At 56.3% G+C, this 20,748-nt stretch overlaps 3 protein-coding genes across 5 annotated transcripts; 2 read left to right on the forward strand and 1 right to left on the reverse strand.

The window, feature by feature from the left end:
* Positions 1-5,112, forward strand: TGOLN2 (trans-golgi network protein 2). The gene is made up of 4 exons (XM_015648743.3): positions 1-116; positions 506-1,839; positions 2,247-2,330; positions 2,841-5,112. The coding sequence occupies exons 1-4, from the start codon at positions 53-55 to the stop codon at positions 2,844-2,846; spliced, it is 1,488 nt and encodes a 495-aa protein (XP_015504229.1). The 5' UTR covers positions 1-52; the 3' UTR covers positions 2,847-5,112.
* A 3,754-nt stretch (positions 5,113-8,866) lies between these two features.
* Positions 8,867-14,753, reverse strand: RETSAT (retinol saturase). The gene is made up of 11 exons (XM_015648739.3): positions 14,444-14,753; positions 14,057-14,239; positions 13,249-13,493; positions 12,568-12,769; positions 11,892-12,089; positions 11,675-11,794; positions 10,977-11,115; positions 10,725-10,834; positions 10,290-10,456; positions 9,798-9,957; positions 8,867-9,394 (listed from the first exon to the last, which is right to left on the reverse strand). Exons 1-11 carry the CDS (start codon positions 14,637-14,639, stop codon positions 9,249-9,251), a joined length of 1,866 nt encoding a protein of 621 aa, XP_015504225.1. The 5' UTR covers positions 14,640-14,753; the 3' UTR covers positions 8,867-9,248.
* Positions 14,754-20,670, forward strand: ELMOD3 (ELMO domain containing 3). Of its 3 annotated transcripts, none has more exons than XM_033519420.1 (11): positions 14,754-14,873; positions 15,547-15,621; positions 15,885-15,954; positions 16,265-16,327; positions 16,561-16,652; positions 16,775-16,898; positions 17,518-17,640; positions 18,209-18,339; positions 18,820-18,896; positions 18,985-19,112; positions 19,693-20,670. In XM_033519420.1, exons 2-11 carry the CDS (start codon positions 15,550-15,552, stop codon positions 19,854-19,856), a joined length of 1,044 nt encoding a protein of 347 aa, XP_033375311.1. In that variant the 5' UTR covers positions 14,754-14,873; positions 15,547-15,549; the 3' UTR covers positions 19,857-20,670. The 3 variants fall into 3 exon arrangements, with proteins under 3 accessions (XP_033375311.1, XP_033375309.1, XP_033375310.1); XM_033519418.1 differs by having other exon boundaries at positions 14,761-14,924; XM_033519419.1 differs by lacking the exon at positions 14,754-14,873 and adding an exon at positions 15,160-15,189.
* Positions 20,671-20,748: the final 78 nt, after the last annotated feature.

The raw sequence follows: 20,748 nt of genomic DNA on the forward strand, positions 1-20,748 counted from the left end.
TGCCCGGAAGCGGCAGCTGCGGCCCGAGCCGGCGCTGAGGGGCCCGCCCGCAATGGAGGCCCCGCGCCCGCTGCTGCTCCTGCTGCTCCTGGCGCTCTGCGCCGCCCGTGCCGTGGGTGAGCAGCCTCTGGCACACCGAGCGGGGGGCCTGGCGGGTCCGGGGAGGGGTCGCGGAGCTGCAGCGGACGGGAGAACTGTGGCAGGGGCAGGAGAGGGCAGCGAAGCCCCGGGGCCGGGGGTGGGTCAGGCCCCGCGCTCGGTTTGCGGCTCTGCCCGTGAGCCCCGGTCACTCGGGGGTTCCCCCTCCCGCCTTGGGAACCCCCGTTCCCCACCCCCCTCGCGGTTCCCTTCCCTCTCTGCTCCCGCCTGCCCCCGTGGGTTCCCCCCGGCCCCTGTGGGCTCCCCCCGGGGGTTCCAGCGTCCCTCTGGGGCGATTTCCCCTCTGCTGCCCAGCCCTCAGCCCCCCGGTGCCGACTGACTGACTGCTCCCCCTGTTTGCCCACAGCAGAGACCTCACAAACGGAGACCGGCGAATCGGGGGCAGCCGGGGCACCTGGAGCAGCTGACAACCAGGAAAAACAGAGCACATCCACAGAGAACAAAAACCAGCAGGATAAACTCAACAATGGCAACTCTAAAACAGGCGCGAATGGCGGGACCAACGTGGATGTGAACAAAGACAAGGAACAGAGCAACAATCCGACTGAAAATAACAGCAAAGAGGACGAGGAGAAGAAGAAGAAGGAGTCACAGAAAACCAGCGCCACGGAGGATGCTCAGAATGGCCAAAGTGCAAATGGGGGTAGCGAAAGCAACGATGCAGGAGGCAAGGAAGAAGGAAATGGAGGCCAGAACAGCAGCAGTGGTAGCACAGGCAGCACAGATGGTGGCACTGGTGGCCAGGGCAACACTGGCAGTGACACTCAGGGCCAGGGCAACACAGGCAGTGGCACTGGTGGCCAGGGCAACACAGGCGGTGGCACTCAGGGCCAGGGTAACACAGACAGTGGCACTCAGGGACAGGGCAACACAGGCAGCAACACTGGTGGCCAGGGCAACACAGACAGTGACACTCAGGGCCAGGGCAACACAGGCAGCAGCACTCAGGGACAGGGCAACACTGGCAGCAGCACTGATGGCCAGAGTGGCAGCAACAACAACGGGCAGAGTGAAGACCAGAACAGCCAGGATGGCAAGCAGCCTGGCAGCTCTGAGAAGAAGAACACCGAGGGAGACGGAAGTGACAAGGGCAAGGCTGACACCAGCAAGAGCAGCGGCGACAAGGACAACGAGAACACAAATGGCAGCAACACCCAGGGCAGCAACAAGGACCAGAACACCAACCAGGACAGCAATGACAAGAACAGGGCTGACACCCAGGGCAGCAACAAGGACCAGAACACCAACCAGGACAGCAATGACAGGAACAGGGCTGACACCCAGGGCAGCAAGACCAGTAGTGGACACACAAATGGGGGCAGCAGTGGTGGGCAGCAGGCCCAGGCTGAGACCCCAGGCAGTGCTGGTGAGAGCCAAGGCAGTGCTGGTGGCGAGCAGCCTCACAGCCAGGACAATCCAAAGAACTCCCAGGAGGACCAAAGCCCTGTGTCACACTCGTCTCCCTCTGCCGTGGAGGACAACAGCTTTGTGGAAAATGAAGAAACCGCTGCAGAGGAGGAGGCTGAGGAGGGCAGTGACACCTCCTTGGAGCAGGAGACAGGGAACAGTGTTCCCTCCCTGCCCAGGGCCCGCTCAGAGAGCAGCCACTTCTTTGCCTACCTGGTGACCACAGCCGTTATCGTTGCGGCCCTGTACGTGGCCTACCACAACAAACGGAAGGTGAGCAGCCAGCCTCAAGCCCTGAAGTTGGGACTGGGACCTGCTCAGCCCTTTCCCCTCATCCTGACTGCAGTATCTCCCAGTTTGGTTCAGTGTGAAATCCCCTTCACATCTTTTCTCTGACAGTTCCCTACTGACAGTGTTCTGTAGCAGGTTACACAAGACTGGGGTTGTTTTTTCTCACATAAAGCTGGTTTTGAGGGAGGAGAAAAAAAACAAATTCTCACTGTTTTCTGCTCATTGAGCAAACCTCATTATCCATCTTAGCTGGGGTTGAGTACTGGCATTTACATATTTTAAGTACTTTGTCACAGGAGAAGGGTTTTAGGAGCAGGTGAATGAAAAACCACAGGTTTGTTGGAAGCTGCTGTTCCACTCACTCTGTCTCCATTTTTCTCTCTCCAAAGATCATTGCTTTTGCTCTGGAAGGAAAAAGATCAAAAACTGGTCGACGGCCCAAATCTGGTGATTATCAGAGACTGGATCAAAAGGTGAGACCCAGCCCAAAGTGGGGGTTGGGGTGCCTGGTGTGTGTTGGAAATACAATTGGCCTTTGCATTAGAAAGGGTCCCAGAGTCCCAACTCAGTTTGGGAAAGCACAGTTTGGTGTAGAAACAGGGTTTTGCCAGGAAATGGAAAAAGTAAGACTGGGAAATGCTGGCAGAGCTGACCCAGGGTGCAGCTGGGACAGTCTTGAGCTGGGCTGTGCTGAACAGCTTTGTCACTGATCCAAATGACTTGTCTGAGAGGATTTTAGTGGGAGAAGGGTAGGATTTGTAGAGAAATCCCTTTCTTCTCTCCCTTGATGCCTATTTCCAGCTCTTGCCCTTCAAGGCAGTTGTGCTTGTAATTATTTTCTGCCATGGGAAGAGGAAAGGTAGGAAAACAAAGGCAAGAACTCATGTTTGCTTTGGGAGCTTCTCAGCCCACTCAGGCTGGACAGATCAGCAGAGTAATTCTGAGCTTTCAGGTAGTTCCAACCTTTCCTTTTGCCTTTCCAGATCTAGATTCCTCCTCAGATTATGACAGCTGCCAATGGGAACGCAGTGCTGCCTCAGATGGATTTCAGTCCACGGGAAGGAGAGAAAACGCTTTCTGTTTTGCACCTGCACCTTGATAAAACTTCTCACTTCCCTAAACTGCTCCTTTCCCAGCTGCCTTGTTTTCCCCCTGGGTGTCTGGCTGCTGGAAAAGCCAGTCCCAGAACTGCACACCCAGAACTTCTGTGTCCCAGTGCAATGGAATTTGCCACCTGCTGGACTGAGCCCTCCTTTTTGTGGGGGAAATTAAGGATCTGCTGCACAATGAGCCATGGGACTGTCCCTTGCCTGGGAACGAAGCTGCCTTGGTCTCTCCCCTCTCCTCCTCCATCCCTTGGGTTTGGATGCTCAAGTTGGGAGCCTGTGAGTTCTCTTGCACTTGTTTGGAATTGACCCACCACAGCCTCAGATTTGGGTTTTCTCTCCTTGATCAGTTTTCAGATTTCACACCCGGATTCCCTTTCTCACACACACCTTTGGCCATGCTGAAGCAGTTTTTGTGGTGTAGCTCAAAGCCTTCATGCTCTGTGCAGGTCCTTTCCCTCCCAGTGCTCCCAGTTCAGCTGTCTGCCCTGGGGGTGTTGGTTGTGGTACAGTGCTGTGGAGGAGGGGTCAGGCTGGGGAAGCTCCGTGCCCTGTTGGGGTCAGGGATTCAGATGGGAAGATTGCTTCCTCCCCCTTGTCAAGTGTAGAAGGAAGGAATATAAATCCCTGAGGAGTTTGGGGTGAGTGAAGCTCCCAGTCCCTGCAGTTGTGTTGGATGGGTACTGCTCAGACCAAGGGCTGAGGTGCTTTTCATTCCTGTACTTCTACTCCCCAGAGGTTTGCTCAAGCTGGGATGTTTCTGGAGAAGGCACAAAGTACCTGCTTGGCTCCTGCTTTGGATTTTTCCAGTGTAGGCAGAAAAAAATGGATTTGAGGAAGCCAGCTGTACCACATCAGGTGCCAGGCATGTGCCAGTCCTGCACTTGCCGACTGACTGCACGGGAAGAATGCCAGGATGGTTAAATTCCCTAAATTCCCTCCTGGTTTTTTTTTATTTCCTGGCCTTCCCAGGCCTGGGAACAATCAGCACCTTGCTCTTTGGTCACCTTGGACAAGGGCAGAGCCATTTTCTGGTCACTGTGAAAGCTGCCACTCTAGTTTTGACTTCCTAATAGTTCATTCCAAGAGGGGAGAGAGGGCTTGACTTTCTCCAAACCCTAAAATCTTCCTTGTCCTTTTTTGCTGGCTCTTGGTGAGCATGAGAGTCCTTCTTGGCTTTAAAGATTCTCAGAGTTTCCCTAGGAAACATCTAGGATGCTAAAAGGACTTCCAGGAGTTGTTTTGGAGAGCAGGAGGGTGGAGGGAAGGGAAACAGGACTGGGAATGTAACTCTCAGGGGAAAGGGTGGGAGCCTCTTGCAGCAAATCACCCTGCTCCAGAGTTCCTGTGGGATCAGCCAGGCTGGGGAGGGGGACACAGGCTTCGGGCTGGTGACAGCAGGGATACAAACCCTCTTCCAGTGTGTGGAATTCCGTGTGCTCCTGGGCTGCTCCAGCCAGGATTTTCTGAATGTGTGCGCTTTTTGGAGTGTGAGTGCTCTTCGCTTGCTTTGTCCTGTTTTGGTTTTAATTGAATAATAATTTAGAAAGGTGATGGGGTTTTTTTTTCCACCATCCACTTATTTTTCTATCCTGGGAGCTGTTTCAAATCCTCTGGGCTCTGGGAATCCCACCCTGCTGCCAACAGGGGAGGGAATATTTTGGACCTCAAACAGCTCGATCCCAGGCTGAGCCAAGCACAAGCAGCTTAGGGAAACCAGGACACACCTCATGGCTCTGGGAAGCCCTGGGTCTGGGGAGAAGCAGATCTCACACCAGGCTGAACTCTGGGGTTTTTCCCCCAGAATCTCCCTGCCAGCACTTTCTGGGGCTGGTGTGTTCTACCAACAGTGTGGGCTGCCCCAAACCTCTGGGAATTGGTTGAGTTTTATGGTGTTTATGCAAAAACAAAAGGGGTCAAGGTGCACAGAACCTTTTCCCTTTGGAAATATGTGTTTTCCATGGATGGTATCAGTTGGTACAGAAGGGTTTTTTGCCAAACACTCCCACTTTTTAGGCTTGAACCAGCACATGATTTGTTTTCTGCTGCAGTGAAATGCACCTTGCTTGGAAGGATCACAATTTTTTACAGCTCTTTGTACTGTTTTTATTTTTGTGTGGTGAAGTCAGTAAATGGATTTAAAACTGGTTGAGTTTTCACTTCTCTCTTGGTTTTGTTTCTTTTCGTGTTCTTTGCGTGGTGTTCATTGACACCTGGCACCAAAGGTTCAGGGTGGCTCCTCTGTATGCAAAACCCATTTGATTTTGATGAAAACACCTGTTTTTGTGGAGCTGTTTGTGCTCAGAGCTCTGTGAGCAGCCGGAAGGAGCCCAGACAGGCCGAGGCCAGAGCGGATTTGAAGTTTCCAGTCCGCTTTGCAGAGCCCAGTGTCAGCCCAGCTCCACGGGGGCTGGCATGGGGTGATGTGAGGTCAGGGCCCAAGAGGAGATTAAACTGCTCTGGACAGAGCTTAGTCCTGAGCTCTCCTCTTGGATTTCTTCTCTCTCCTCCAGAGAGCCCCAGGGGGCAATCACAGGATGTCCCAGCCTGGTGCAGCAGCAGTGGGGAGACTGGAAAGGAGAATGGTGTGGCTGCTGCTGCAGCCAGCTGTGCAATGGGGACAGAACGTGCCTGATCCCCAGTGGATGATGAGGGCTCTTCTGGGGAGGATTTCCTGCAGAGAATGGAGGAAGCTCTCTCCTTTCCCCCACCTCTTTTCCCCAAAAGGAGGAAATCCCACCTCCCACTCCCCTCCAGTCCTGGCAGTGGCCAATTGGCCCAGAACAGGGAGGGCCACTGGTTTTCCTGGGGATGGGGTTACTGACAGCTCGCAGGAGGGAATAGGAGTGAAAATGGGGGATCAAATGAAGATTCCCATGGGGATGTGGGGTTGGGAGAGACCTTACAGACCCCCCCAGTTCCAAGCCTTGCTATGAGGGGCTCAAAGCACTGCTCTGTGTCCTTAGGGTGATTTCCCAAAAAAAATTACTTCACTGTGCTCCAGGAGCTTGCTGAACCCCTTTCCTGCTCCCACCCTGCTCTGAGGGGGCTGGGAAGGCCCCAAGAGACTTTGGCAGGCAGAGCAGCTGCGGTGGGGCAGGAGCAGCCCCTCGGGTCAGGGCCTGTTCCTGGGTGCAGGGAACAGTGCAGAACATTCCAGAGGTGGGCAGTGCCCATGGGGCTGTGTTGCAGTCACTGCCCAGGAGTCGAAGTCCATGAGTGGAAATAATGTCAGATCAGAAATGCTTTGCCAGCTGGGTTGGGCTCGACTTATCAGGGCTGAATTGCTGACACATTCTGATAGAGGCAGTCTAGCAGAGAGGCCCAGAGGGTGGAAGGCGTTTCATGCATGAGAAACTGGGTGAAACTGGGCACTGAGCTGGGTGCTGGGGTTGGGTCTGTGCCCTCCAACCCTCCTGCTCCTGCACAGGCTGACTGGAGAGTGCTGCCAGCTGGGGGTTGGGGTCTGCTCCCAGGGAACAAGGGACAGGACAAGGGGAAACGGCCTCAAGCTGTGCCAGGAGAGGTTTGGGTTGGATCTATCTGAGGTCCCTCTGTGGAAACAGCAGCCCAGGCCTAGCAGAGCTGCTCAGGACAGTGGTGGAGTCCCCATCCCTGGGGGGATTTAGCAGCTGTGTGGATGTGGCACTTGGGGACATGGGTCAGTGGTGGCCTTGGCAGTGCTGGGGGAATGGTTGGACCTGATGGTCCTGGGGTTTTTCCAGCCCAAATGATTCCATGGTTCTGTGAAACGCTGCTACATCCACACCCTGACCTCCATTCTGGGCCCCAGTGAACCCGATCTGCAAACCCTGTTAACCTCCCAGGGTTTGTTTTTTCTTATCTTCTTTTGTTGGAAGCTTTGAATCTTGCACAGCCTCCTGAGCAAATAGGTGAACCTAAGCTGATCCCACAGCAGGTATTTTCCTTATGGGCAGGGCACCAGCCAAGCAAACACATCAGCTTTGCCTCTGCAAGACGAATTCCATGGCCTGGGAAGGTTTGTTTGGATTAAAAAAATCACCAGAATGGTGAATCAGGGGCTCTCCCTTACCTGGGCTGCAGGTGAACATCTGCAGGGAGGGATGGGAAGGTCATTTGAGATTCCACCTTGGTCAGCCTCCAGGTCTGCACTGTCACACTCCACACCCACCCCTGGTTGAATATTCCCCCTGACCAGTCTGTGGGGAGAGTGGCCACCTTGAGCTCCCCCAGTTCTGCTCTCTGGGGTCCTTGGGGGCTCCCTGTGGGCCTCTAACCACAAACAAGGATCCATGGCTTGGGAGAGACCTTACAGACCACCCAATCCCACCCTGCCTTGTGAAGACAGTTCCAGGGATCCATGAGGAGCCACAGTTTCTGTGGGCAGCCTGTGCCAGGGCGCTGAAAGGAGCTCTTAGGTTCTCACTGAACCATCTCTTCTGCAGGTGAGCACCCCCAGCTGTCCCAGCCTGGCTCCAGAGCACAGGGTCAGCCCTTGGGAGCTCCATGGCCTCCTCTGGCTCACTCCAGAAGCTCCACATCCCTCTGGAGTGGTCCCACAAGTAGAGGAGGTTCTGCAGGTGGGGGTCTCAGCTGGGCTGTGGGCTGCAGCTGCTGGAGGTGCTCAGAGCAGCCTCCCCAGTTCTCTGCTGTGCCCTGGGCACTCCAGTGTGGATTTCCCAAGGGGTTGGCTCGGGGTAATTTCTCTTTGCAGAGCTCTGCAAATTCTCTGCAAATTCCATCCCATCCCTGAATTATCTCTTGGCTCAGTGATCTAATCCTCTTTGCCAGATCAGCCTTCAATCGTCTTTCCAGGGCTCCTTTCCAGTACGGTCACACTATTCCCTGCTCAGGAACCAGCTCTGGGGTCACACTATTCCCTGCTCAGGAACCAGCTCTGGGGTCACACTATTCCCTGCTCAGGAACCAGCTCTGGGGTCACACTGTTCCCTGCTCAGGAACCAGCTCTGGGGTTTATTTTTCTCCTACTCCATCAGCAGCTCACAGCTGGGCTTCTCCCAGCCCTGCCCTGGGGGGTTGCTGTCCCCAAATGTCACCAGGATGGGATTTCAAGTCAACTTTTATGAATTCCTCTACATCCAGGTGGTGTCTGGGAGGAATATTTGCTCCCAGTGATGTCCTGTGTCGTGGCACAGTGAGATTTCAGTCCAAAGGGTACAAACCACTGGGAGAAATGGGAACACTGGGGGTGACTGAGGCTGTACCCTGAAGGAGAGACACCTGTAGGGATGGCAGGAGGCTGCAGTGAGCAAGAAGACTTCAAGATACGTCAAAGCATCAAAAAAGAGGCATAGAGCATAAAAGAATTGGGATGGAGGGCTGTGGTGGGAAGCTGGGGAGTGAGGAAGGGATCAAGGACCCACAACCAAACCAGATTTATACTGGCAGCAGTTCAAAACTTCATCCTGTGCCAGTCCAATTCTAGCCCAAACCTAGTAAAGAAGTGGGGAAGTTCTCATCCAGCAGCTGCTTTCCCTGGACAAAGATATTTCAGGGGATTTTGGTGAGCACTGTGTACTTCTCTTGTGATCAAATCTGGAAAATCTGTGTTCATGGGCTTTGAGCCACAGCCCAAGGTGCCCTGATGCTCATGAAGGTCTAGCACTGCTCACAGCAGTACACCCCAGTACCAGGGAATTCCTTCTTCCCGTGGCTGTCAGCTCCAGGGAGGTGGGAAATAAATGAGCCAGCTGGTTTTCCTCACTTGGGTTCTCAGTTTCTGTCTGTTCTGCCATTATTCCTCCCCAAAACCTGTCTGGTGCAGGACAAACCCCCAGCAACACGTTCACAACAATGAACAATATCCCTTCCCCTTTCCCTTCCTGTTCCACTTCCCATTCTGCTTTCCCTTCCCCTTCTTTTCTCCTGCACAACCACTGAGCCATCATGAGGCACAAATCTCAGGATCATTATCACTGTTTTATTTCTTCCAGTCTCAAGTGCTTCCCTTCCCATCTGGAGAGGACTTTCATCCTGCTCCCAAGGTTTTACCAGCAGACAGAGAATGTTTGGAGAGAGTGTTTGTGCCAGCAATGCCTTGGGGAGGGAGCACGAGTCCCTTCGTGGCCAGGGACCAGCGCTAGACATGATGGTGGAAGGGGATGCATTGTTTTGGTGGGGGTGAGGTCCAGCACAATCTCTCTGGGAATGGGAACAGCATCTTCCTGGACTGAAATCCCTCAGCTGCAAATAGAGACGGGTCTGCTACAGGTGTGTGACTGCTGAGTGAGGTGGGGGTGATGTGATGGGGAGCAGGGATCCCTGGTGCTGGGGTGCTGGGCTTTAATCTCCCTTCTTGGAGCTGCTGGCCTGCAAGCGCATCTTCAGCCACGCCACATCCACATAGAGGTTGCGCTTGAGGATGGTGCTGGCGCAGATGATGGCTCCTTGCAGGGCTCCCATGAACCCCCCCAGGCACAAATCCTGCCCTGAAAGGAGGGAGCAGCAGATGGGTCCCGCTGTGAGCAGCCCTCTCTCCCCACTCCATCCCCATCAACCACCAGCGGTGTTTTGGGCATCACCTTCCCCACCTTGCAGCTGCCCTTACACCATCCCTGGGGTCTGGACCCACAGCCCCCTCTCCCTGCCTGAGCTCTCCTTGTCTCCAGCAGAAAAAGGGGCTCATCCTGCCCCATCGTGCACTGGACAAGGAGACACCTCCCAGAGCTGGAGGAGCACAGCCCGTATCTCCTCCCCTTGGGACCATGGAACTCTGCTTTTCCAGGCATCATTCCACTGCCCTTTATTCCATTTCAGCATGGAAGGTTTTCTCCCCCCACATCCCGCTCCCCCAGAGCTGTCCTCCTCTGAGGACGCTGCTGGCCCCGTCACCTGTCAGGTAGAGGTTGGGCACAGCCGTGTCTGCCCGCACAGCAGCAATGGCTTCGGCCTGCAGGCGCGGGATGCCGTGGCTGGCGCCGTACAGCTCCCCGTGGGGACTGGCGATGTAGTGCTGGTTGGTGAGGGGAGTCCCAGCCGAGAGGTACTCGACCTGCAGGGATGGGGGGGCATTGCAGGAACCTGGGGCGGGGGGTTTGGGCTGGGCTGGGTTTCCTCGCAGAGCCTGGGGTGGTGGTTCTGGCCAGTTTTCATCCCAGGATGGTTCTGGATGATCATCCTGGGATGGTCATCCAGGTCTGCCCAGGTTGGATGGGGTTTGGAGCAGCCTGGTGTAGTGGAAGGTGTCCCTGATCATGACGGGGTGGAACTGGATGAGCTCTAAGGCCTTTTCCAACCCAAACCATCCCATGACTCCGTGGTCCTTGGCAGGTAGAGGGGACCCAGAGAGGAGCTGCAGGACCCCTGAACCCTGTGTTTCCTCACCCGGCCCTCGATGCGAGGGTAAAGCTTGAAGACAGTCTGCATGATGGCATCCACAAAAGTCTTCTTCAGGTCCTCATAGTCATCCCCCCGCTTGTGGACCTGTTTGTCCTTCCACTCCTTGAACCACTCGTACCTGGCGAAGGTGACGATGGCCAGTGTGGATTTACCTGCAGGAGGACAAGGCTGGGGTGCTTGTCCCTCTGCCCACCCTCATCCCACCCTGTCACTGCCCCAAACCCTCCCCAGCCAAACTCAGGAGATGTCCCCTGATCTTTGGGGTTCCGTGTCCTTCATCCAAAGACTGTGTCCATGAGCCCTGTGCTCAGCAGCTTTGATCATGGAAAGCTGAGCAGAAACTCCTTGTTTGGGATCACCAAACCCCAACAAGAGTTTTGAAGCCCCTCACAAGCATTTGTGGCTGGGTGTCAGCCTTACCTGGGTGCCTCATTTCCCAGGTGGGGTCCTTGGCTGATGGTGAGGTGACAAAGAGGAAAGGGATGTTGTTGGCAGCTTCTTCTCTGGACGAGCCCAGGTAGCGCTTCATCCTGCATGAGGGGAAAGGCCTGGGGTTCACTGCACACCTTCCCCTGAATCCTCCTTACAGCCCAATCCCCATTCTCTGACTCACTGCCCAGGAATTCATCTCCTTACGCTCAACAAGCACATCCAAGGTGAAGCCAAACCTACATCCCATCCAGGTCATCCCCTTGGAACATGAAGTAGTTGGTGGGTTCCAGCCCCAGCTCTTCCCTCGAGCCGCTGAGGCCAACGAAGACGGTGAAACCGCCCTCACCGTGGCTCACCGTGCGGAGCTGGCACTGGATCTCTGCAGTGTGGAGGGAAAAGGGGGAATTGGAACTAGTCTTTCCTGGGGGAAATCAGGTTTTTTTAGGGTCCTCAGCCACAAAGAAGTGGTTTCTCCAATCCTGGTCCTTTCCCACCAAACCCTGACCCTTCCCACCCACACAACCACCCAGCTGTGACCCATCCTAACTGTGCCCCTTCCCAAGCACCTCCGTCCCCTTCTACCCAACCATTCCCCTCCCATCCTTGCCCCTTCCAGAAGATTTTCTGGCAATCCAGCATTAAGTGGACGTTCCATCAGCTTCAACTAATTTTCTAATCAACTAATCCCTGCACCGAGTTTTTCAGGGAATCCTTGCACCAAACCAGGACTTTGCAAACTACAGCCAATTTGGGCCAATTAATCTAAGTTTAATAAAACCCCCGTGAAGAAGTGAGTGGCCAGGGCTGGGTTTGGAGGGCTGTGGCACAGGAGCAACGGGGGGTTTGCCAATGTTAATTGATAAATCCGCTTTCTGATGAGGCTCAGGACGGGATTAACGCTGTAACCCCGTGCTCCGTAACCAGAGCTGACGCGGGACCTGGCAGAGCCCGAGCCTCCGCCGGCAGCAGCCTCTCGTAGGTGTTGAAGATCCCGGCATCCGAAATGATCACGGGAGCGAAGATATCCACCAGATCTTGGCCTTTTTTGACACTCACACCTGGGAGGGAAAACCCAGAGGGAGAAGAATGAGGTGCTGGTAAAAGGAATCTCACCTAGGGGAGCAGCTCCTCACCCCATCCCAGGCTGGTGCTCACCACAGGCTCTGCCCTGGGGGTCCAGCAGGATCCTCTGCACCGGTGCCTTCCCAAACACATTGCCTCCGGCCTTGCGGATCACGGGAATGGTGTGGAAGGCGATTTCCCCAGCCCCACCCTTGGGGTACCAGGCGCCGTGGAGGAAGTGGTTCACCAGGATGCTGTGCATGGAGAAGCTGGCCTGGGAGGGGAGTACACCTGGGAAAAGGGGCAGCCCAGGTGGGTTTGGGCAAATCTTGGGTTTGGAGCCCATCCTAACTATTTTAGGATGAGGAACACCCTGGACATGCCACCGAGAGGAAGGTGAGAAACCTGGAGGAGAAGGGAGGACGTCGGGTGTGGGTGTCCCATGGCAAAGCCTGTGATCAGGAACCTGACCAAGCCATGGGGGGCTGTGAGTAAAAACCCAGGTGATGGGATGGAGGGAACAGGGAGGCTCAGGAACCTTCCCTTCTGCAGGAACCACGTCACCCCATGGGGAAGATGAAGAATGCAGAGGGAAAGAGATGAACAATGGGGCCACGTCACCTGCCAGTGACCTGAGGGCAAGGATGCTGGCGAAGCATCCACCGTAGTGTCCCTGCAAACCTTCCAAAAGCATGTGAAAAAAGGGGTTCTTACCTTTTTTCTGCTTCTAAAGGGTTTAACATCATCCCAGGGGCTCCTGGTCACCTACCGTAGGTGGGGAAGAGGTAGCTGAGGACAGCCCGGAGCTCAGGGTTGGGGGTGAGACCATCCACCACCTCCTTGAGGCTGCGTGAGGCCAGGTGGGAGAAGGAGCAGAGGCGTGGGAGCAGCCTGGAGCGGATCAGGAGCCCAGCCAGGAACCGTGGGAGCATCTTTAGGATCCCCAGCAGCACAACCCCGCGGCCAGTGCTCTGCAGGGAGAGCCTGGGGCTCACTGCGCAGGCCCAGGGGCTCAGAAATGCCCTGATGATGCTCCAAAGCATTTTTTCCCCTTAAATTCACTGCTAGGCATCCTGGGGAGCTGGGAGTATTAGCTCCCTCAAAAAAAAACCTCCCTTAAAAAAAAAATCTTCCTCAAAAAAGCTTCCCCACCAAAACTCCTCCAAAAAGGTCCTCCCAAAAGACTCCCCCAAAAGCTCCCTAAACAAATGGTTCTTTAAATAAACTTCTTTAAAGAACTCTGCCCCAACTCCTTGAAGAACTTCTTTCTGAAAGAAATCTTCCTCGTGACACCGTGACGCTGCATTTTTGCGGCAGAAAGAGGCGATTTTGTGTTTCCCAATGCTTTGGAGTGATGCTTCACTCCCTGGGGGTGCCCAGTACCCAGGTGCCAGGGGGGTTCCCCCCTGTGTGACTCCCCTTGTTTTATTCCACCCAGATGTGCCTCTACCTTCACCAACTGCTGGAACTCATCGATGGCCGCTGCCTCCCCAGGGAACTGCTCCTTCAGCCTCCGGAAATATTCCCTCTTCCCAGAATGGATGTGGAAGGTCTTTCCAGCACCCTGGGGGTCCCCCAAAACCACGGCATCGTAGGTGGCTGGGAGAGGGGCCCACTCCAGCTGCCCATCTGTCAGCTGGTCCATCAGGAACCGCATCAGGGAGCCCTCCTGCATCTGCCCCACATAGTGGATCCCTAAAATAGACATTTTTTTTTCCTTTATTTTCCTCTTTTTTCCTTTATTTTCACCCTTTTTTATTTTCTCACCCCAGAACGTATCAAACCCTCTTATTTATCCACTCCCATCCCATCAGCTCCATGTGGGAGGGAAAGGGAAAATCTGGGATACACCGGCCTCCCAACTGGGGTGAATGGCGCTGACCACAGTGTTTTCAGCTGGGAATTTCGGAATTTTGTTACACTTAACTATTCATCTCTGCTGTAAATAATTAATCCTGGAGATTCAGGGACATGCAGAGCCAGAATTTGTCCTGCCACAAGAAGTTTGCCAGCAAGATGTGTCCTGAGGTAACATCCCCCATGCTGGGAATTACACAGGGGCTGGATATGGGAATTTTGGGGGCTTTGGTATCCTACACCCAGAGGATTTTGGGGTGAAGAGCAGGAAAATGGTTTGTCTAATGCGAAGTGTGGGGGGGGGAGCCCCGGTCCTCACCCCAAGGGGTGCAATTCCCACCCTGGGGGTATCCCAAGCCCCTCCCTTGGATCTGGGGGGAATCTGGGGCCCCGAATCATACCAGTGTCAAACTCAAAGCCCTTCTCAGTGAAGGTGTGGGAGCAGCCCCCCAGCTTCCCGTGCTGTTCCAGCACCAGCACACGCCAGCCCGCCTTGGCCAGCAGAGCCGCGGCTGCCAGGCCACCAATGCCGCTGCCCACCACGATGGCATCGAGCCCCTGGGGCACCTTCTCTGCCGAGAACACTGCAGGGAGAGCAAGGGGGAGCCCCACGGCATGGGGGACCCCCAGAACCTCGGTGAGCGGGTGGCACCGCGGGGTGACTGGGGGACAGTGCCATCCCGGGGGGATCAGTGACACCCCGGGGGTGGTGCTGTCCCGGCAGATGATCCCACCCTGGGGGCAATGCTGTTGATGGCACCCCGGGGTTTAATCCGGGGGTCCCGTACCTGTCTTGACCACGGTCCTGCGCACAGCCTTGTCGGTGACGAGCGGGGCGGGCGAGCGGCGGCTGTCGGTGGAGAACGGGTTGCGACTGGCCGGGACCCGCGGGAGCAGGAGGGAGAGGAGGGGGAGCAGGACAAGGAGGAGGAGGAGGAGGAGGAGGAGAAGGGGGGCGAGGAAGAAGAGCGCCTGCAGCCACATGGTGCTGCGCCGTCCGGGAGCCCCGCTGTGCCCCGCGGAGCCAGAACGGGAACAGCGGGGACACGGACTCCGGGCAGGGCGGGGGCACGGGGGCTGGCACTGGGCACTGGGGGCGGGAACTGCGATTCTGAGAGCCGGGAACAGGAAACAGGAAACGGGCACCGGGAGCTGGGACTGGGAAGTGGGATTGGGCACCGGGAGCTGGTCCTGGACACTGGGAGCTGGGACTGTACAGTGAGAGCTGCCACTGGGCACCAGGAGCTGGCACTGGGATAATGGGAGCTGGTACTGATAGCTGGTAGTGGCACTGGGCACTGGGCACCGGGAGTGGTCGCCCCGCTGCAGACCCCGAACGCCCCGAGCCCCTCTCTGGGTCCCTCCCCCGAATTTCGCCCCTCCCATCGGGCCCCCCCCGCCCCTCACTTGGTACTGACCCTCGCGTGCCTCCGTCCCCGCGTCGCGCGGTGCACGCCGGGAGCTGTAGTCCCGTGTCCCGTCCCTAGCGGGCGGCGGTGCGGACTGCAGCTCCCGGCGTGCAGCGCGGCCGCGGGTGGGCAGTGCGGCGGCCTGGGGCGGGGGGAGCCTGAGGTGTCTGAGGGGTCCGGTGGGCTGAGCGGGGGCTGGAACGGGCTCCTGAGAGGTTGGGGGGCACTCAGAGCCTGGGGGCTGCTGAGGGCAGCACGAGGCTGCTCAGGGGTTGGGAGGCTGCTCAGGGACCGGGGGATTCCCGAGCGGCTGAAGGGAGCCTGGGAACGGCTCCTGAAGGGTGGAAGTGCTGAGGGCTGCAGGAGGCTTTCCAGGGATGGGAGAGTCCTGAGTGGCCCGGAAGGGATTCCTGAGGACCTGGGGTGGTTCTAGGGGTGTCAGTCCCATTCCCACCACCGCCTGATCCCCTCCTGTCCCGCAGGCCATGGACGGCGCCGGGGGCTCGGAGCGGCCGCGGGAGCAGCCGGAGGAGCGGCAGCAGCGCCTTGTCCCCCCGGCAAGTCTCTGTCCGGCCGGAGCCCCCCCAGCCCACACCCGCGGGACCCCCCCACCTCAGGGTTACAGACCCCCACTTCCCCACATTGCTCCATTTCTACCCCTACAACCACATAAAATCATCCTGAGGGTACAGACCCCCCTGAAGGGGCCTGAGCCACCTTCCCACGGCGCACAGGGGTTGTTACCTGGGGGAAAACCTTGGAATTCGGGGTGTTTGGGGTCTGTCGTGGGGGGTAACACTGTTCCCTCTGTCCCCCTCAGATTCCAGCTCAGGGACAGGAAGGTGTCCTGCAGGAGCTGGTGCTTGGAGCAGGGCAGCCCCCAGAGCCTGGTGAGCTTTTCCTGCTTCCCTTGGATCAGTCGTGGTGTTTCCTGGTGGGAAAGTCAGCTGCGGGGCTCAGAGGGACCCCAGGGAACAAGCTGGGGGATTGTCTCAGTCAAATCTGTCTGGTGTCAGATTATTCCCCAAATTAATGCAAGATAAACCCTGTGGTTCCCCAGGTGGCTCCAGTTGGGATTTTCCTTGGAAAAGAGGAAATACAGCCCCAGGGTGTACTGAGGGGTTTTGGGGGAAGGGAGGAAACCCCCCCACTCCATGTCTGCCACCCAGATCTGACTCCTGTACCTCTTCCCTCGGGCAGGGATCAGCGAGGAGCAGCGCCAGGCCCAGGAGGAATGGGAGGCTCTGGAAGTGATCCAGTCAGGTACTGGGACTGACAGAGACCTGGCAACTGGAAAGGTCCAGGAAAAGGGAAAGGAGTTGTGTCCTGGAGGGCAGGATGGGTGGGGGAGAAGCTGGGGGTGTTATTTGTGATGGAGGGGTGGGAGGTTCCATTTTCCCCTTGTTCCCCACACCTTCAGTCTCCTGGAATCAGGGATGATTCGGGGGTGAGTCAGGGGTAAGTGGAAGTCTTACCCACTCCCTGCCTCCCTGCAGGGTTGGGGGGCACCTCAGGCGTGCCCCTCCCTCCGATTTCCTTCACTGAGGCGCTGCAGCACTTCCAGAGCGTGGAGCTCTTCGAGAGCCGGGTACGGCCGGGCTCGGGCTCCTGCTCCTTGCTGGGAGTGTAGGAAGTAGGAGTTGGGGGCACCAGCCCCCTCCCCCTGCCTCTGGCTCGTTCCCTGATGGGTTTGGGCTGTTTGTCCTGCAGGGGAAGGTCCGGACACCAGGGCGCCGGGGGATCCTGACCGCCCTGCTCCGCTGCCTCCGCGGGCACCCCCAGCTGCGGCCGCAGCTCCGGGGAGAGCAGGAGCTGGTGCTGGCCATGGCACAGTGTGAGTGGCCCCAGGGTTGTGCCCTGCTGGATCTCATCCCTGCTCCCTATGGACACAGCTCCAGGTGGGAGCCCTCTGGCTCCATGGCCTTTCTGCCCCTCAGTGCAGGGGCAAATGGGATGGGAATCACCCGGTCCCTTGGCGTGAGGGGGTGGCACACACATGGAAACCCTGGGCCTGTGGGTTTGGGGGCTGAGTGGTCTTTTCTGGGCACCAAGGGGGTTTTTAAGGTGCCAGGCTGTGGTTTTTAGGTGATGGCATTTTTGGACGGTGTGGGTTTGGTTTTGGACACTGAGGGACATTTTCTGGGCACTGTTTTTTAGAATATTGAGGGGTGAGTTTGGGATCTTTTGAGTGCCAAGAGGCATCTTTTGGGTGCTGAGGGGTGTTTTTGGGAAACCAGAGGGATTTTTAGGGTGCCATGGGATTGGCTACTGAGGGTTTTCAGTGTCAAGGGGCATTTTTAGGTAACAAGGGTTTTTTTTTTTGAGGATGCGAGGTTTTTTTAGGTGCCAAGGAGTGTTTTTTGGGGCCAAGGGGTGTTCTTGGGGCACTAAGGGATGTTTTTTAGACCCCAGGAGTGTTTTCAGCCAGCTGGGTGTTGGCTCCCTCCCTGCAGGTGCCCTGGATGACTCGGAGCGGGTGCACATGCGGATCCTGCAGACCATCTACCAGCAGCTGACACGCTCCAGGCTGGGCTGCCCACGCTACGGAGCACACTGGGAGGAGCTGGGCTTCCAGGGTAGGAGAGGGAGCAACCCTCTGCCTGGGGAGATCCCCAGGGCCATTCCCAAAATCCATTCAAACCTCCCTTGGAGTAACTCCGTTCTATCCCAGCTCCCTCAGCCACTCCCTCTGCTCCAGACCCAGCTCCACTGGCCTCCCTTGGACATGCTCCAGCTCCTCAATGTCCTCCTTGGACCCCAAAACTGATCCCAGGTTTTGATCACCTCTCCATATCCCTACAAAATTCCTAAGGGCACTCTCAATCCCTTTTTCCATAGAAGAATTAAACCAAACTGGCCCCAGTACAAGGTCTGGACTGGTTGGCTGGGTCATCCCAGTACCATGTTCCTAAAAAGGCTGATAGCACCTGGAAAAGTGTGGGAATGGGAGTGCTGGAGCAGGGGCTAGTTAATGCTCAGATGAGCGAGATGATGGCCCCATTAGGGAATCTGCCTGAATGCTTTCCTTCAGGAAAGGGAATCCCCAGGATTCTTGGACTCTGGAAGTGCAGTGACAGGAATAAACAGCCCATGGAAGTGGGAAGGTGACAGGGAGTGACTCCATGCTGTCGCTCACCTTCCCAGGTGCGGATCCTGGGACTGACCTGCGTGGGACGGGAATGCTGGGGCTGATGCAGATCCTGTTCTTTGTCCTGGATTCTCGGACTTTGCCACTGGCACGAGAAATTTTCCAGCTCTCCCAGCATGAAACCCAGGCATGACCCTCCCCCTCCTCCCTGCCAAAGGGAAATTCCTGCTCTGGGAAAGGGAAGAACAAAAACCTTCTCTTCCGAGTTTTTTTTGGGGCTGCTGAACCACTTTGTGCTTGTGAGGGGAAGAAGGTGCTGCCCAAGAGCCCTGACCCAGGCTGTATTAATGTTGGGAATGGGATTTCAGAGATTTGATGCTGGCTTTGAGTAGGATAAACAGGCTGGAGAGTTGGGCAACAGGTAAATGGGAGTGAGTGGAGCCTGTGTTCCTAAATTCCAGATTTTAGTCTAGGTTTAAGCATGGGTACAAGACTGGCTCAACCCCCAGCGTCCATCCAAACCTGGATCTGTAGGGCTGTTATCCCAAGGATCCATCCCACGGATTTGTGGATGCATGGATGCGGTGTCAAAGGGCTGGAGGTGCCAGAGGGGAGGAGAGTTTTCCATCTGAGCTTCCATAATGCTGCAATTCTGGTTGTTTTCCAGAATTTTCCCTTCTGCATCATGTCCGTGAACATCACCCGGATTGTCATCCAGGCGCTGCAGGAGGAGCGGCTCTCCCGGTGAGGGGGGTTGGTTTTGGAGTCTCCAGCTGTGCTGTGGGTCCTTCCCCATTCCCAGGATGTGGCTGAGCTCTCTCCCCCTCTGCAGGGAGTGCAACCAGCGGCAGCAGGTGATCGGGGTGCTGAACGACCTGTACGCTGCTGCCTTCCTGCAGCTCTCCCGCCTCTGGAGGCAGCAGCAAGGCACCATTGCCGACGCTGGCTTCTTCCTCAAGGGTTTGTCTTCCTGGGTTTTCCTTCCCCACTTTTCCCTGGGGAGACAACCCCTGGACAGCAACCTCAAAACACCTCCCGCTGTGTTCTCAGCACATCCCAAGGCCTGTAATGCCCAAAAAATCCAAACATTCACGGTTTAATCCTCAAACTGAGGTTTTCCCACAAATTTTCCCTATCCCGGTGCTTTGGGGGGTGTTTTTCTTCCCATTCTCCACCCCAGAGGGATGCTGTGACAGGGTGGCTCAAAGTGAGTGGTGCTGCAGACACTCCCTGCTCCCCAGGCTCACAAGGAGCTATGCTTAGCCCCTGTCCATGAATTACTTATTCCAGAGAGGATTTCTGTCAGTGGGACTAATGTATCCCTCAGAAATCAGGATCTGGGCTCCATCTTCACCTCATCTTCCCTGCATTCCAGTCTCAGGGTGCTGAGGCTGGCACTGGGCTTCCTGTGCTTCCTCATCCCAGGGAAAGCATGAGCATGCCCTTACCCAAGGGAAAATGTCGGGACACCTAATGTATGGGAGCCTTGACACCATGCAGGCCCTCTTCCCTCAACGTTTTCCCCCTCTGACCTTTCCAGAGCTGGAATTATCCACCAAAAAGAAGCCACGGCAGCTGCTGAAATCCCTGGAAGCCTACCTGAGCTGTGGCCTACAGCCTCCCTCCCCTCTCTCCTCCCAGATCCACTTCACTGGCCTTTGTGACCCCGGGGCAGAGCTGGAGGGAGATTCCTGGCTGATCTGACAAGGGCTGGGACACGGCGTAGGGAGTTCTGCTGGTGGATCAGCCCTTGGAGGCAGACACACCACTGTTCCCCTGGGTTGGGGGCTTGGGAAAGGCCGGGAGAGGTCACGGAGCTGGGATCTTGTGTGCTTCAGGTGGAATTCTCTGGAAGCGAAGGAGGAAGAGGTGGTGGAGCAGGAGATTCCATGATTCCAGCCTGCCACTGGGATAGTCCCTGTCTCCATCCCAAACTGAGGGTCCCACCTGGGTCCTTGCCCTCCCCAGCTGGAGCTTGAAGCTGGTGCTGAGTTCCTGGATCCCATCCTGGCTCCAGCAGTGCCTGGAGTGGGTGATCCCCCACTTTGGGCTGTGGCAGAACCCCCAGGGTCACTGTGGGGTGTCAGCACCCAAAACAGTGATTAAAGGGAGGAGATGAGATGAGGGATCTGGTGGAAAAGAGTTTTGGGTTTGCCACTGGACTCTGTATCTGGGGAAAGGTGAACTGGGGGTGCCCAGAGTCCACTTTGGGATGAAAAAGGTGCTGTGGAGGAGAGAAACGAGGGTTGAGAGCCCCGAGGAGGAGGGGGAGGATTATTCCCTCCCTCTGGGAGCGGCTCAGGGCCAATGCTTGGGAATGTCCCCAGGCCCCTAAAAATGGGGAAAAGCAGCCCCCAAAGTCCAAATCTGGAGGAAAATGAGGGGTTTGGAGGAGAGAAGTGGGAGCTGGAGTGAGAATGGAGCGTTGTGGCCCCAGTTCCCCTGAGAGGGAGATGATTCCTGAGGGGTGGGAATGCTCCTGAATGGAAAAAAATAAATGGAGAAAAAAGAGCCTGAAGTTGGGGTCTGCTCTCCTGATCTTGAATTATTGTGGAAATTGAAGGGGGAATGCTTTTCAGGTGTTTTGGGGGAACAA

Source organism: Parus major, chromosome 22, assembly GCF_001522545.3.
Source record: "Parus major isolate Abel chromosome 22, Parus_major1.1, whole genome shotgun sequence".
NCBI classification, from domain to species: Eukaryota; Metazoa; Chordata; class Aves; order Passeriformes; family Paridae; genus Parus; species Parus major.